At 54.6% G+C, this 14,144-nt stretch overlaps 1 protein-coding gene across 1 annotated transcript; it reads left to right on the top strand.

The window, feature by feature from the left end:
• The first annotated feature begins 1,446 nt into the window (after positions 1 to 1,446).
• Positions 1,447 to 13,708, top strand: ABHD6 (abhydrolase domain containing 6). Its single transcript, XM_009284456.2, has 9 exons — positions 1,447 to 1,631; positions 3,321 to 3,464; positions 7,049 to 7,205; positions 7,620 to 7,733; positions 7,942 to 8,074; positions 9,374 to 9,531; positions 10,379 to 10,433; positions 10,932 to 11,032; positions 11,809 to 13,708. Exons 2-9 carry the CDS (start codon positions 3,346 to 3,348, stop codon positions 11,983 to 11,985), a joined length of 1,014 nt encoding a protein of 337 aa, XP_009282731.1. The 5' UTR covers positions 1,447 to 1,631; positions 3,321 to 3,345; the 3' UTR covers positions 11,986 to 13,708.
• Positions 13,709 to 14,144: the final 436 nt, after the last annotated feature.

Raw genomic sequence — 14,144 nt, 5'->3', positions numbered from 1 at the left:
ACCTGGGGTGGCTTGTCTGGGGGTGGTCCTCCCATGCGGGACGCAGGGGCTGCGGTGGTTAGTGCCTGCGGCTTGGCTGCCAGCATGGGAACTGGTGCTCCTGGTTCGGCATCCCGTGCCCTGCTGGGTGCGCAGCCCACTCAGCCTTATCGCCACTGTCATCACACGGCATTTATCAGACTTGCCTAACTGATGCTTGCAAGTAAATTAATGAGGTGCTTGGAGATCCTTCCAGGAAGGCAGTAGCAATGCTTGGGGCCGTTGGCTGTGACTCTTGGTCGCAGGGTGCATCAAAGTGATGGATGAGCTGTTGTCTGAAGTCTTACAGCTGTTACCACGGAGCTTGTTTTTATTTTTAAGCCCATGATGTCTCTCTCTCTAGTTGGTAACAAAGGACTGTGCCAAGGTCTGGGGCGATGCTGCCTGCTCCCATCCCCAGTGCCGGTGCGGCAGGGAGGGTGCATGTCCCCTGGGCAAAGCACCATCACAGGGGGTTGACACCGCAGGTGCTCCCACGTGGCTTTGGGGAGCCAGTGTCCCCGCAGCACTGTTGGGTGCAGGGGTGGTTTTATGGGGCTGGGGGTGCTGGGGGCCAGGGTGCAACCATGGAGCTGAGCCTGCTAGTGTTTCCCTTCCTGCTGCCTCCATCAGGGGTAACCATAGAAATTGGTGGCGATGCTCTGCCCATGGAGAAGGAGGCTTGGCCGCGCTGCGGGGCTCCCTGAGCATCCTCCCCCGCTAGGCACCCATGTCTGGCAGGGGCCCCGAGTGGAGCTTGCTGTGTGTGTATATGGCTGGCATTGGGCGCCGGGGCTCACACGGTGAGTGGTGGCTGCCATGGCCCTGCCCAAACGCTCCAGTCACAATGGGGCTGGGAGCCCCCTGGGGCACCCCTGGCCCCGCAGCCACGGCAGGGGGGCTCTCTCGGGGATTTTCTGGCTCAAAGCAGCCCCGGGTGCTCATGCGGCGTGGCTCCGCTGTTCCTGCTGCACCTCCAGCTTGAATTTCCGTGGCCAAAAGCTGCCGGCAAGTTCAGGTCAGCGTTTTCCTGCCTCTCCAGTAATTTCCTGCGGCTGTGCTACGCTTCAGCCTGACTCGCACAGGGAAGGCTCGGGGAGGGCACTGAGAGCTCTTGGAAAATTACATTTAAGACAAAGAGGAAGGGGATGGGAAGCAGCTTAGCTGGCTTTGTTCTAATAGCTGTAATCACCCAAAGCGCAACCATGAGCCCTGTTTCTCTGGGTGCCGCACAGCCCTGCCGTGTTGGGGGCTGCTGGCGTCAGCTCTCCCCGCAGCGCCGCGCTGGCTTTCACTTCATCTCCGATGGCAGCTTGCACTTTGTTCCTCCTTGGAACAAGTGCCCTTGTTTGGCTTTATTGTACAAAAGACCGTATTTACATAAACAGGGGAAAGGTTGGTCAGAAGGCAAAAATGAGCCATCTTGAAGGGAAGCTGGTGGCTTAAATACCCCAAACTCGCTGTCTTGCCTGGCTACCAAGTCTGAAAGGAGGGAAAAAAAGGAGGAGTATGATTTTAACCTTTTTTTTTCCTCTTCCAACAGCGTTTTCAGACACCGCCGCTACCCACAGAGAGCAGAACCTGTGCCGAGAGGAGGAGGGGATCTCTGCAAAGTAAGCTGTGCTTTTTAAAGGCTTTCTCCTTCTTGTTTTGCTTTGCAAGAGCAGCGGAGGTGGCAGAGGCAGTGACCCCACGCCGGGGAGTGCAGGGGCTCCCACCACCACGCGCTTTTCCCGTGCTTTCTCCTAGCTGCAGCCTTCTCTTGTTACGGGTTGCCGATGGGGATGATGGCAATTTTCTGTGCTTAATTTCTTCTCTGTTTTAGTGACATAGCGAAAGGCAGCAAGTGCTCTCAGGTGGGCTCCCGTGCAGCCCTGCTCTCACGTACACGGTTTATCTGTTGCACAAAGTGTTTATCTATGAACAAGCTGTGCAGAGATCAAAGATCTTTCTACAACATGTTAATTAAACGAGTAATGGCGTGTTGAGGCTTGAAGAAGGAAATGAGGTTTAGCTTTGTTAAGGAAGTGCCTGGTGGAAATATTTACAGTATTCCTCAAATTTCAGTTATTCCTATTTTCCCTGGGGCAAGAGAGCAAACCTGGCTGTTGCTTCAGAGGTTCTGTAAACCATTTTTCTTGGTCATGTGTAATGTGGGCGTTTGATGTGATCCAGTGTGACGGCGTTGGAGGGGGAGAGGATGTGACTGTGGCGATTCAGTTCCTGTTTCACAGCATAACATACAACACACCACATACTGCCGTGAGTCTTGCAGGAAACAGAAATAAATCTGCCTGTCCTGGCACGGAGAAATGTGGTGGTGATGATGGGGGGAGAGCAGGCACTGGAAACATCTCATTTTAGAAATGTGTGACAAAAGAGCTAGCGCTAAGGAAAGGGCAAGACATAAGTTGGTTAGCAGCGGGAATTAGAGGAGATGTGTGTGCGACGGGGTTTAATCTCTTAATGAGAAAAATATATCCTGGCTGCCTGTGGTGGGGTGAGTTCAGGGACAAGTATGGCGTTGCGTGAAAGCTCGCCCTTGCCCCCTGTGTCCTCCACCTGCTGCCCCTGAGATTTGTCCGAAGGGTGCTCGGGAGCCAGGATGGGACTTGTGATCGACAGCCAGTGCAAAATGCCCGCAGGGCAGGAGCAAGGATGTGGGGACAGGGATGAATTTGTCTCAGATAAGGGCTGGTCGCCAGAGAGCACCCTGCCAGGTTGTTTCCTTCAGTTCCCAAGCCCATTAATAGGCTCTGCTCCCTTGATTAGTTGGTGCCTGTGCGGAGCAGTAATGAGAGCCGGGCTCAAGCCATCAATTCTAGGTCAGTGGTTGTGTGCTGGGGATTTTGGGATCGGGCAGCGGGAGGGGAGCTGAAGCTGGACGCCCGCCTCTGAAAAGCAACGTGGAGCCTGTGTTAAGGCAGCCCTGCCTGCACCCATCAGGGGGGAAAGGCTGCCTGCACCCATCGCGGGGAGGGCTGTGCTTCCCCTGTCTGCAAAGTGTCCCAAGGGCCACGTCGCACCCCATTGCTCAGGACGTGGTCCGTGCCTGTTAGGAGGCTCATTGCCCATTTGAGATGTGCTCTCCTGAGAGGATAACATCATAATTAGATCCATTAAGGAGCCAGAAGAAATAATCTAGTTTTAAAACTGAAAGAGACTTTCCTGTGCTCCTGAGCAGTATCCTTTGCCTCTCGCAGAGCTGCTTTCCTCTTTCCCTGGCAGCAGAGATGTCATTTAGCATCCACTTGTCATCGTTTCTGGTGTTTAACCTCTGATCCTTCCCTAAATGTGGGCAGGTGAGGCCGGGCGGTGAACAGCAGCATGGACCTGGATGTGCTGAACATGTTTGTCATCGCCGGCGGCACCCTGGCCATCCCCATCCTGGCCTTTGTGGCCTCCTTCCTCCTCTGGCCCTCAGCGCTCATCCGCATCTACTACTGGTGAGTTCATTAGCCCGGCTGCTCTCATTTTAGCGCAGGGGTGGAATCACTGCTGGTGCCTAGCAGGTCCCTGCACCCTCGCACACACACAGGTGCACAAAGAGCTGGTGGGCAGCAAGACGATGCGGACAGAGGTGGGTGTTCCTGCCCGTGATGGTGATAGGAGCAGGTAAGGTGGGGTTTTCCAGGGGCATACCAGCTGTGTGTATGTTCAAGCATCTCTGGAAGAAGAAAATGGCATATTCTTATTGCTTTTTGGCTGCTGAGGCTTATGTCTGTTGGGGCAGCCTCAGCTGGGCTGCGGGACATCTCCGAACCTTTCTGGGTTGTTTCCCCCAAGGACGGGACTGCAGCTGGGAAAAGCATCGCCGTTGCTGCCCATCCCCCAGGCTGGCAGCCCCAGCAGGCTGGTGACCTCCTGCCTCCTCAATGCAGCTGTCGACGTGGGTGTCCTCAGCTCTGCCACGGCTCCCTGGGCTCATGTGCTCCCTCCTGGTTACCAGCCTGCTCAGCAGACAGGGACTTTTCTCTTGCTAGTAGTTACAGACGAGGCTTTTCTCATTCTCTCCCTCTCTTCTGGATTGGAGCATCAGAGAAGATGGAGTGATGCTTTTCCTTACCCCCTTGCATCTTGTCCTTTCCGATTAACAGCAGGCAGGCACTACATTCCTCAGTCCTTGTCTGTCCCTGGAAATAGTGATAAGCACACTGGCGGCTTTCCTGTCTGGGTTTGTTGCAGAGGAAAGCTGGAATAACGCTCCCTTCAGAAGTCGGGTCGGCGTCTCATCACCCTGCGCGGGCAGCAGCAGGCAGCGCGGCAGGCTGCCCTCACGTGCTGCTGGCAGATGGTGGCTCCTGCAGTTTTGCTCACGGGGTGTTTCCAAATCAAAGTGACCTCCTGTGAGAGAAGGACGTTAACCCACCCCAGCACTCAGACGCAGCAGCGTGATGAAGCCTGTTTTTCTAACGGCACATTTATTAGCAACCTTTTAATCACAGCATCTGGGGACTGACAGAGAGGAGGGGGGATGGGATGAAAACCCCAGTGACTGGATCGGCACGGGAGAGAATTTATTCCCATTGTGCATCGCCTGGGGACCTGCAAGGCCAAACGTCGCTCTGCAAAGGACAGCAGGCGGTATGACAGCCTCCTGCCCTGGGGATGTCAGGGCTGGTGCCCGGGGACAGGTCCAGTCAGTACCGGGTTTGTCAGTCAAAGGGGTTTTTTTTCCTTTGGACATACGAGCGGCTGGTGGAAGCCAGGGAGGACCCTGATGGGCTCAGGTTCAGAGGAGGATCAGCGGAGAAATGCTGCCATGCCAGAGCAGAGTGAGTGTGTTCAGGGTGAAGCCTTCAGAGGGATGTGGGCAGGGGTAGCAGGACAGGACAAAGGAGGCAGAAGGGGCTGATGCCGGGGAGCTTTGAGGAGCCAGGTTGAGCGGGAGGTAGAGAAGACCCTGCCTCCTTGTCCTTCGGGGTTGTAAATTAGGGGCTGAGTGAAAATGCACCGTGGGTAGGTCGGTCTGTGTTCGGCTGAGGGACGGAGCATGTGAGCAGAGATCAGCAGGGCTGTTTTCTTTTGAAGGGTGAGTGCCCTCATCTCTCTCTCAGTGTTTCTGGTAGCATTGGCATCTTGCAGGAGTGACTGCAATGCTCTGTGTTTCATGGGCACCTCGTTTCTTAGGGACAGCGGGCGAGAAGAGCGGGTTTGCCCTTTACTCTTCCTTTCCTATTTGCTTCTTTCCGAGTTGGCTTTTTTTGTGGCGAAATCGTTGTTTCCCCATCAGCAGAGGCAGGAGAGTGGGCAGGCAGCATGCCATGCTGCCCCCTGCTTTCAGCCCAATGCGGCTCCAGCTTTGTGGCACAGCTCCTAGGAAGTCCCCAGGAGGTCCCCGGGACGCTTCGGCAGGAGAGTGGGCAGGCAGCATGCCATGCTGCCCCCTGCTTTCAGCCCAATGCGGCTCCAGCTTTGTGGCACAGCTCCTAGGAAGTCCCCAGGAGGTCCCCAGGGACGCTTCTCCCTTCTCCCACCACTCACTGCCCCCCTCACTGCTGGTCTGCGTGTCCTCAGCCAGCGCGGCCAAGGGTCATGCAGGAGCCCCGTCACTGATGGCCTTGCTCCCTCCCCTGCAGTTAATGTGCCTTCCTGCCAGGCGTGACATCTGGGGCTGCCCCACTGACCCCGGCCGCAGAGCCTACCTGCTCTGCCTGCTCTGCTGCCAGGGGTTAATCAGTTTAGCTGCTGCTAAGTGTGTTAGCACCTTGCGAGGGATCAGTTCAGCTTTGCACAGATTATTTTGCCTTCTGCTGAATTGATCCATCAGGATCAGTTGCTAAAAATATTATCATCTTTCCCATCGGTAGTTTACACTGGTGCCTCTGAGGCGAGGACTCTTAAGACACTTATTCAGGGAGAAATTCACCTCTCCTTGTAGGACCAGCATAGAACCGAGATGCTGCTTAAGTCCCACTAACTCCCTCCAAAAAGGGATTATGCTAAAAGAGGATTGCACTATGCATAAGCTTTGAGTGGGCAGAGAGCTAGGACAGCCCAGCAGTGTTGGTGACCTGCTTTTTTGTCTCAAATAAATTCTGATATCATGTATAAAAGTATTTGCCAGTATCTTGGCCATCAGGAGTAGCCCGGTAGTTGTCCTGACAAGGGTTACGTCTGATCATAGGGGAAATGCAGAGAAAGCATGCCTGCTCCTCCACCTTGGACTGCACGTACACATCATGTGTCCAAAGTGTCACTGATAATCTCTGCCCAGGTCCCCTCTGGCTGGCAGTTTCACTGCATCCTCTTTGAGCAGGCTGCAAGCGTGCACTGGCAGCAGCTGTCTGTCTTCTTGCTTTTGGAGGAATAACCTAGGTTTCCTTGGAGTTAGCCCGGTGTCTTCTGGGGTGTTTGACCCTGTGTAAGGACAGTACTCTCCAGTCCTTCGTGTGTGTGTAAACACATTTTTAAAGATTGTCTAATTGGCATATGGGAACCGGGTTTCTGTGGTGCTCCTGGTGATGCAGGTGTTTTGGCTGGGATCGGTATGCTTGTCTGTGGGGTGATGTTATCCCATGGCTGCAGGGCTGCAAGGCTGTGCCCAAATAAACCCCTGACAGATCCACCTTACCCACCTGGAACAAGGCCTGCCTGTCCTGCATGCTGCCTTGCAATGTGTTCTACCTTTCTCTCTTGAGCCTCTCTCCTCATACCAACATTGGGGTGTTTTCAGTTTTAGAGTTGTTATTTTGGCCCATTTCCATTGCCAGATTAGTTATTTGTGGTCTTTTTTGAAGTTTTTAACAAATAGAGTGTCTCCACAAGTCATCTGCAGTGCAGCCATGAATAGCCAGCTGCCAGTACTACACATGTAAGGGATCACATGTAAGCACAGGGTCTGGTCCAGGGACCAGATGCTCAGAATTAGTCCCAGTTAGTGCCATGATGGCACCGGTGTGAGCCCAACCTAACTGGCCTTACCAAACTAGCGAATCTGCAGCTCAGTTTGGACCTGTCACCTGGCTTATATTGCCACTGGGCCCTGGTCTTGCCTCGCTCACTGGTGTTGTTTTCTCCTTCTTTCCAGGTACTGGCGCCGAGCCTTGGGTATGCAGGTTAGATATGCCAACTACGATGACTATCAGTTTTGTTATTCCTATAGAGGGAGACCTGGATACCGACCATCCATCCTGATGTTACATGGGTTCTCAGCTCACAAAGACATGTGGCTGTCAATAGTCAAGGTGGGACTCCATTTCTATCATGTTGCTACTTAGTGAGAATCGATGGTCCTGGGCTTGAGGGTGGTGTGGGGACCCAACGGTTGCATGCATGGGATGTGATGATTGCTGTAACGTGCTAGAAATACCCTCCTTAGCTCTGTGCTTGTTGCTTGTTGGATCCTTTTCATCCCTATGACATGCAGAGCTGCAGGGGAAGAGCAGTACGTACCTGCCTCCTCCATGAGAAGCGAGTCTTGGCCATGGTTTCTCATCATGACATCCTTGGTACATGAGCTGATTTATTCTGGTGCACGAGTAACCAGGGCTGCTGGGAGGAGAGCGACCTCCCCGCTCCCACCTGTGGTCACCAGTTTCCATCCCTGGGCTTTGCAGCAGTTCCCCTGCGCCATAACCGCCCCTGGTTTGTTTCTGCAGTTCCTGCCAAAGAACCTGCACTTGGTGTGTGTTGACATGCCCGGGCACGAGGGCACGACCCGCTCAGCCTTGGACGATTACTCCATTAGTGGGCAAGCTAAGAGAATACACCAGGTAATGCCCCAGTATTGCATCGCTTCTGCAGAGGGATGCAGGGACATGAGGGATGCTAAGCCCCATGGGCCCTGCCTCATGCAGCCCCGCTCCCTCCCTTCCCAGGCAGCCAGAGCCACCAACCTCAAGCTTTTCTGTTGAATTTCTCTAATGACCCCATGCGGTTGCTTCCTCTCCCCTAACAACGCTCCTTCTGCTCCCCTGCCAGTTCGTGGAGTGCATCAAGCTGAACAGAAAGCCGTTTCATCTGGTTGGCACTTCCATGGGGGGAAACGTTGCCGGCGTCTATGCTGCCCAGTACCCAGAAGACATTTGCAGCCTGACCCTCATCTGTCCTGCAGGTGGGCAATGCAGGGGATGTGAGATGGGGAGAGGGCAAGCAGGAGCTGGTGCAAAAGCCCAGAGCAGCGCTGGGAGCAAAATAGGCTTTTAGTGCAAAGCATTTTGAAATCATTTGTATGTACAGTCTGAAAATCTCTGGCAGGGCATGGGAGGAAATCACAGCCTTGTCCTGACTGCTCTTCTCCAAGGCTTTGGAGTTTGCCACGCTATGCTGTGGTTAGAGCTGGGACTAGGGCAAATGGGACAAGTCCTGCTCTGGAAGAAAATGCGTTTCCCCTTGGGGTGGCAGCTGTTTTATGTGGCACATCTGTAGCCTCTCGGTTCTGGAGGTGCAACCCAGGCAGCAATGGGAAAAGCCTCCCCAGCCTGGCTGCTTGAGACCCCCAGTGTGCCGGAGGGCTGGGGCTTCGGGAGCTGGAGAGCTCCGTCCTCCCACGTTTAGGTGCTCCCCTGTTTGGGTGCTCCAAGCAGGAAGAGCGCTTCGGGGATGGGTGCAGGTCAACAGGGTGTCTCTGTGCCCATGCAGCACCCCTCCATCTCCATTGTGCCCTTGGCTGGGGGGCTCGGTGGAGCCTGGGCATGACATGCGACAGGAGGCACGGGGGTTTGGCAGGGAGCTTCTCTGCCGGGGAGGGCTTTGCTGCATCCCGGTTGTTATAGCAGCTCCTTCCCCCTCCCACGCAAGGAAATTGGCTCCCAGATAAGCAATAAGTAATGAAGCAAAGCGACTGTTACCTAGCTACCAGGTTCTGGGGGCGGCAAAATTCCCCCTCCTCTCTGGGAGAGGTGTCGGCTGACTCTCCGGGTGTTTCTGGATGTGAAACCTCTGTGTGGTGGCTGCAGAGAGGTTTGGGGTTAAGCCGCTGGGGGATTTTTCCCCGTAGTGGTGCATGCGCATGGAGCTTCTGAAACTTTCTGTCCAACCCTCTTCTGTGGCAGGCTGGGCACGGGCACTAATATTTGCATCCGCTGTCCACATAAAAATAAACACTATAGCTTTTGCCGAAGCATTCATGCCTGTCTACAGGGAACACACCTCGTGTTGCGTCAGCCCACGGGGCTCGGTGGTGTCAAGCCCTGGAGCAGGAGGAGGCTGGGGTATCTCTGGGTACATATTAAGGCTGCTGTATGTACAGATTTTATTCTCCCCCTCTGCTTTTTTTTTTTTTTTTTAATGATTGAGCAAGCAGCAGGCCAGAGGCAGGGATGATGGAGGTCAATACAGCAATGCTCTGTCACTAGGCCTGTTGAGGTCTCATCCAGGTTTTAGCTTGTGCCCCCCTTCTCGTTCGACCCAGGCCTGCCGAGTACCACCGACAGCAAGTTCATTAAGCAGCTCCGGGAGCTGCAAGAGTCTGAACGCATCGACAGGATCCCTTTAATTCCCTCGACTCCCGAGGAGATGGCAGATATGCTGAAGCTTTGCTCCTACGTTCGCTTCAAGGTGCCACAGCAGGTGAGGAGCCTGGGCTGGCTGCGGCACCCAGGAAAGGGGGCCACAGATGGGGGGGGCAGGTTTGCTTCTCCCCAAGCCTGCGTGGCAGCAGCCGAGGCGATGCCGGGAGCGGAGGCAGTGCTGCTATCCCCCCATCACCCAGGCGGGACACCCCCGGCCCTGCTCCCAGCACCTTTCCAGCACTTTCCCTTCAAACCCACTTTTCCCAGCTCCCTCCGGCAGCGCCCGCTGAAATTCCTCCTCCCATGAGGTCTTTGGCAGCAGGCTGGCGTGTCAAACAGTTTTTTAGTAAATATGGCTGGCAGGAAGCATTAAAAAACTAAGGCGGCTGTTGTCCGGCCTGGAGGGGGATTGTTTGTTGCTATTTAAGCAAAAGCGATGGAAATGTTAATCACCTCATTGTCAGGCGAGAGGAACTTGGCAAGGGGCTCGCCATTAAGCTGGTTTTCCTTAGGAAGTCTGAGATGAGTAGATTGTAGAGTAAGAAAAAAATGTAAGGTAACGCCAAGACCTTTTTTTTGTTGGCAAAAGAATAAAAGAAAGAAGAAAAGCACAGTCATGGCTGAGGCGGCAGCAGGCCGTGGATAGCTGGCCTGGGGGAGAAATTCGGGTTTGCATCATAAAAGACAAAACCACTTGTTGCTGAAATACATGTTACTTAAGCATGGTTGCAACAGCCAGATGTGCTTAGGAAGGAGCTCGCGCTGGGGCCAGGCTGCGCAGGGCATGTTGGGGTGGCGGGGGCATGCTCCCGGCCCCCTGCCGCGCACGGGGTGATCTCCGGCACGCTCAGCCCTGTGTGGGGCACGGATCCCCCCCCAGCAGCTCTCCTCTGCTCTCCCTGCAGATCCTCCAGGGCCTTGTTGACGTTCGCATCCCACACAATGATTTTTACCGGAAACGTAAGTGTGCGGCGGCAGCCCCTCTAGCCAGGCTTTCCAGGCAGACCACTGGGGCATGGGGACAGGCTGTCCTCAGCCCCCGTGTCCCCTGCACGCCGCCTGACCCCAGCACCCCCCTGCTGCCTTGCTTGAGGGTGGGAGGGGGCAATGTGATTAAGAGATTTGGGGATGCACCTTGGTCGCTGGTAGCAACCCACTGCCACCCCCGTGGGCGGTGGGGTTGCTGCTTCGCCCTCACCCTCCCAGCTGGGTTAATTAGTATGTTTAGTAATATTAAGTTATAGTAATACCTATGAGGAGACAGGCTTGGAGGAGGATCTCTCTGTAGCGGGGCTTGGTGGCAGTGCAAGGACAGCCCATCGGGTCTCTCCCTATCACCCCTGCCTGGGGTTTCCCACCGAGGGGATGCTGGCAGGGCTGGCCCGCAGGGACCTCTGTGAGAAGAGAAGGCAAAGCATCCCTCTTGCATAGGACTGACTCTCTTCTTGCCCCCACTAGTGTTTTTAGAAATCGCGGGTGAAAAGTCCAGGCACTCTCTCCACGAGAACATGAGCAAGATCAAAGCACCAACGCAGGTCATCTGGGGAAAGCAGGACCAGGTACACGGCCCCCTCCACCTCCCCCGTGGGACCGTGCCTCCATCTCTGCCCGTGTCCACCCGCAGGAGCACGGCACGGGCTGTGCTGCCGAGCTGTGCGCTGCTCTGCAGCGAGCTGGCACACGTGTGTCCCCATCCCCGGTGGGTTTGGACACGGGGGCTTGGCGGCGTGATGGGTGGAAAGCTGCCAGCCAGCGCAGGGCCAGAGGGAGGAGAGGGCAGAGCTGGGCTGGGGAGGGCAAGGGGGTTGGGGGGGGGCAGGTGCCAGCGCCACAGCAGGCGTGGGCTGGGAAGAGGAATAAAGTGCCAGCAAAGAGAGTTGTCCTGGCAACTGGGGAGAAATGTGCTGTCTGTGGGCAGGCGGCGAGGCAGAGGCATGGGGCTTCCATCTCTTGTTCCATGTTTCTGTGTAGGGATGGTTATGGAGGGAGGAGCGGGGGTGGCGGGAGGAAGGAGGCAAGCTGCAGGCATGCGAAGGGCTGTGCAAATGCAAAGGTGCAAGCGTTTGCTTGCAATGCCCCCTTTGCACTGAGCTGGCAGCCAAAAAGCATCTAAGAGAGTTCCCTGCAGCATACTGAGACTGGCACCGTGCAGCCTCCCTGCCCTGTCCCCAGACGTGGGTACCACGTGATGGGGCTGCCATCACAAGGACCATGTCCGCATCCCTGCTCAGCATCTCACTTGGACTTGCGAAGGCAGCTCCAGTGGGGTTTCTACGGTGGCCAGCAAAACCTAGCTCTGCCCGTGGGAGTGACTATTTTTTCCCCTGCCATCCAGGTCCTGGATGTTTCTGGAGCCAGTGTTTTAGCGAGCGCTATCCCAGACTGCCACATGTACATCCTGGAGAACTGCGGGCACTCGGTGGTGGTGGAGCGGCCCCGCAAGACAGCCAACCTCATCCTGGAGTTCCTGGCACTGCTGCACAGCATGGACAACAAAAAGAAGCAGGCGTGAGCGTGGCGGGGAGCCGAATGCCCACGCCAGGTCTTTTAAATTGTAAAGTACTGCAGCTTTGATAAGTTCTCAGGGATCTTGTATGAATCGGCGGGGTGAATGTGCCAAAGTCCCTGAGGAAGGCGGAATGACTGATACCTAAACCTATAGCACCACCGGCAAAGCGACCTAGGGGTCATTGAGCAACCTCCATAGATACAGGAACGGAAGCAGAATCTCTCCCTTTTCTACTTAGAGGTAAAGTAGGAACGAGCCGAAATCACCAAGCGCTAGCCATGCAGCGTGCTGAAGCTCTTACGCAGCCGCCCATCTTACCCGAGTTACCGGCACGTAGTTGTTAATGACATTTACCTAAACTATATAAGAAACGTAGGAAGGAGGAAGCGTCCTGGACTGAGACTTACAATATTTCTACTACTTAGAGTCCGTCACGTTGCATGCTGCCGTGCTGTAAGAGAACCCCAGTGCTCCAGGCGTCTGCTCGAGTGCTCTTTGTGTAGCTCCTTAACTCGTGATTTATGCAGAAAACAACAGAAAACTTCATGCGTGGAAGTCCAATGACTGTATGTGCAAAAATGTTTACACTTTGAGTGGGTTTTTTTAAATCCCCGAACAGCTCTTGCGTATATGTAATGCCTTAACATTGCCCAGGGTACAGCGCCCATGCGCAGCCCGCCTCGCCCAGGGGATGGTTCCCCCTGAGGGTGAACATAGCAAGTGAAAACTCGGGGTGCAGGCAGCAGCTTTGCCACCGTTGTGCGAACTGGAGGGATAGAAAACTCCCAGAGTGATTCAGTCCCTGAGCCCGAGTCAGCAATAAGCCCGTGGGCAGGGTGCGAGTCAGCAAACTCGGGCAAACTCTTGTCTCAGCTCTTCTATCACGTCGTGCTGCTGAACTCATTGATGTAAATAACAATTTTCTTATTGAATTCCATGAATTCTGTGAATGCCGACGTCACCGAAACCAGGCGTGAGGGGTGGGAGTGGGCTGTGTATGCGAATAGCGCGGGGGTGCGGGCTCCTGAGCTCGCTGGGCGTCGAGGAGGGGGACAGCTCGCCTGTGAGGCGCTGAGTGGTGGCGTGGAAACATACAGTGTGCTTGTGCGCCCTCTTGATGGTTTATAGCTCCTGACTGAGTGAAATTATAGATAGAAATGGGCAATGCAGACAAGCTACGCTTTGCAGCCTGCAAGGTGATGTATGGGGGCAGATCCTGCACCTCCCTGGGTGCAGTCCCTCGCCACGTGTCCCAGGGCGAGAGGGCTGGTCCTGGTCTCAGCAGGACGAATGGCTGCTGGAGGGCAAGGCGGTGCGTGGTCCTCTCGAAGGCAAAGCAGCAGGCAGCCGTCACCCCTCAGTCACCCCCAGCCCTCCTCGGGGGTTGACACCGGGTGCTGCTAGAGCCCTCCTGCAGACCAGGTACGCACGCTTGCAGGGCTGACAGCCATCTTCTTGCTGTCTTTCTGAGGTACCCCAATCTGTACATATATCTGAAACTCCCCGTCAGCTTCTCTGCTCTTTTCGAGAGAAGAAACATTGTTCTTTTAGAAAATTAGAAATTTGCTGTTAATGGCTTGGTTATTGTTTCTACTACAGGAGTTGACTAAAAAAAATAAATTGCTGATAGTTTTATGTGGTAAAAGCCAGAAGAAGTTGTTAGGTATCTATATGGTTTCTCGTATGCCACAGATTGCTGTATGCAGAGGGTTTATATGGCTATTAAAATCTAGTGATTTAAGGAGTCCGCCATGCGATGATAATTTTTTCCTTTGGGAATGGAAGGGGCTGTAGTGTGGGATGGTGCACAGCACAGGGGACTTGCTCTGCTTCTTCTTTCCTCCCCGCATTTCTGGGAGATGCAGGTTTTGCCTCGAGACTACTTAATTAGTGTCAAGAAAGATGGTGAAGACCGGGAAGGCTCGTGTCTCATCTCTTTAGTGATTTAAGGAGTCCGCCATGTGATGATAATTTTTTCCTTTGGGAATGGAAGGGGCTGTAGTGTGGGATGGTGCACAGCACAGGGGACTTGCTCTGCTTCTTCTTTCCTCCCCGCATTTCTGGGAGATGCAGGTTTTGCCTCGAGGACTACTTAATAGTGTCAAGAAAGATGGTGAAGACCGGGAAGGCTCGTGTCTCATCTCTTCAAAGACAACAGGAGT

This window comes from Aptenodytes forsteri, unplaced genomic scaffold, assembly GCF_000699145.1.
Source record: "Aptenodytes forsteri isolate BGI_AS27 unplaced genomic scaffold, ASM69914v1 Scaffold53, whole genome shotgun sequence".
Classification (NCBI taxonomy): domain Eukaryota; kingdom Metazoa; phylum Chordata; class Aves; order Sphenisciformes; family Spheniscidae; genus Aptenodytes; species Aptenodytes forsteri.
Note: the sequence above shows the minus strand (reverse complement) of the source record. Positions and strands in the feature narration are given on the sequence as shown.

Bases quoted from the DNA above. Each gene is read 5' to 3' on its own strand.
- ABHD6 (XM_009284456.2), top strand. From the start codon at position 3,346: ATGGACCTGGATGTGCTGAACATGTTTGTCATCGCCGGCGGCACCCTG. The intron at 7,206-7,619 runs GTGGGACTCCAT...TTGTTTCTGCAG, and splicing joins TGTGGCTGTCAATAGTCAAG to TTCCTGCCAAAGAACCTGCA. The intron at 8,075-9,373 runs GTGGGCAATGCA...CGTTCGACCCAG, and splicing joins GACCCTCATCTGTCCTGCAG to GCCTGCCGAGTACCACCGAC.